The sequence below is a fragment of the Helobdella robusta genome (genome assembly GCF_000326865.2).
Source record: "Helobdella robusta unplaced genomic scaffold HELROscaffold_35, whole genome shotgun sequence".
NCBI lineage: Eukaryota > Metazoa > Annelida > Clitellata > Rhynchobdellida > Glossiphoniidae > Helobdella > Helobdella robusta.
The window spans coordinates 567,919-569,857 of NW_008704704.1; the positions used below are offsets into that span (position 1 = coordinate 567,919).

A 1,939-nucleotide genomic window follows, 5' to 3' on the forward strand; every position below is an offset into this window, starting at 1 on the left:
GGGCTCCATAAGTTTTTTTTCATCAGCTTAATAGTTTCATTTATTTATGCTCATTTTGTTTTATAATTATCTGGAATTATTAAAAAGCGATAGTGTACGGTAAAGTGCCTGGCACTGCCAGTGCAGTGACCGGATTCGATTACAAATAAATCCCGCCTATCACATGCAATGTTTGTGATGCGTTGTCTGACGCGTATTTACATGCACTGTGTATTTGTTGTTAATAACTCTGAAAACCACGTAAGAGTTAATTGTAATGAAATAATACACTTATTTTGACCTAATATTTCACACTAAGGTGGCCTATCCTACCTACCTAAAGTACCTACCTAAGTACCTACCTAAGGTTCTATCCTACCTACCTTAGGTCCTATCCTACCTACCTAAGGTCATATCCTACCTACCTTAGGTTCTATCCCACCTACCTTAGGTCCTATCTTACCTACTTAAGTTTTTAAATAATTGTTTGATGAAAGTTAAAGTTCTATGTTATATCAAATTTTTTTACATTTAGAGTCACAGATTTTTAACATAGTTTTCAACATAGTCATAGATTTTTAACATAGTTTTTAACATGGTCATAGATTTTTAACATAGTTTAAATTATATCATAAATATACAAAATTATTGGTCAACTAACCAATTTGCAGATACACGCGGGCCAGTATGAAAACTTTTACATGTCTAGCGATAATTTTCAACGGCTTATTCGCAATTATTATCAGCGGTCAAAATCTACAAGTTGGTCTATCCGATGTACGGACAAGTAGGGCCTCCGCTTCAAACAAAAGCACAATTTTTGCCAGAAAAAAATTATTTGGTATTGGTTCTAACCCTAGTTACTCGCCATACACAAAAGTTCCTCAATATATGTTAGATCTTCATAAGCAGTACAACACAAGATTACGTTTGGGAAAAAATAAAAAACGTGCGAAATCTTCATCACACTTTGTAGGAAACACTATAAGAGGATTTATGACAAACACAAGTAGTTATTATTCAATACTTTTGATTTTTGTTTAATTTTTATATTTTAATTTAATTTGCAACAGCTAGAAAAACATATCCCTATTTGTCGAGATCAAATACATTTAACCACCAGTCAGTTGATGTAGTATTCCGCATAACCAGTATGTCTGATGATGAAATTTTTAATGGTGCTGAATTGAGATTCCTTTATCACTACCATTCTGAAGACACAAATATCACTTCTTTGATCACGAATGTAATGAAAAACTGCAGAACGTTAAACTTTTTATACATTTTCCACAGAATAAAGACTGGAAACGATGTTTTAATGGAATATAAAATGCTCGAGCCTAATTTTTCTGGTTGGATTTCTGTTGACGTCAGCAATATAATTAAATACAACACATCTGATCAAGTATTGCATTTTAAAATAATTCTAAAAACTGCAATCGACATTAGAAAAGCACAGTCCTCCTCTGCAAAACATTGCGTCACTAAAAATGATGCAACGCAAAAATTGACATATAAAATGAACGTCATACACCATCCATTTTTAGTCACTTATTCAGATGACATCAATTTTATTCATAAAAGAAAATCTTACAGTCACCGTTACAAGCGAAACAGACATTCTGTTATATTACATCAAGCAAAGAGATGCAATCTTCAATCGATGTACGTACATTTCGTGGATTTCAGTTGGCACGACTGGATAATTGCTCCGAACGGATATGAAGCAAAATTTTGTCAGGGCAATTGTCCCAGTTTTATGTCAGACTATTTTAATGCTACCAACCACGCTCATGTTCAAAGCATGCTTCATTCGAAAAATAAAAAACTAGTGCCGCCTCCGTGTTGCGTTCCGGTTGAATATGATGAACTGCCGCTGTTGTATGTCGATGAAAACGGTATTGTTGTGCTGAAAGGATATCCCAACATGATTGTGAAAGCTTGTGGCTGTAGATGAATC

General features: G+C 34.0%; 1 protein-coding gene across 1 annotated transcript; it reads left to right on the top strand.

Annotated features, from left to right (window-relative positions):
- Window positions 1-663: 663 nt before the first annotated feature.
- HELRODRAFT_154960 (hypothetical protein) lies at window positions 664-1,939 on the top strand (the record flags this gene model as incomplete). Its single annotated transcript, XM_009023185.1, has 2 exons — window positions 664-991; window positions 1,053-1,939. The coding sequence occupies 2 exons, from the start codon at window positions 667-669 to the stop codon at window positions 1,934-1,936; spliced, it is 1,209 nt and encodes a 402-aa protein (XP_009021433.1).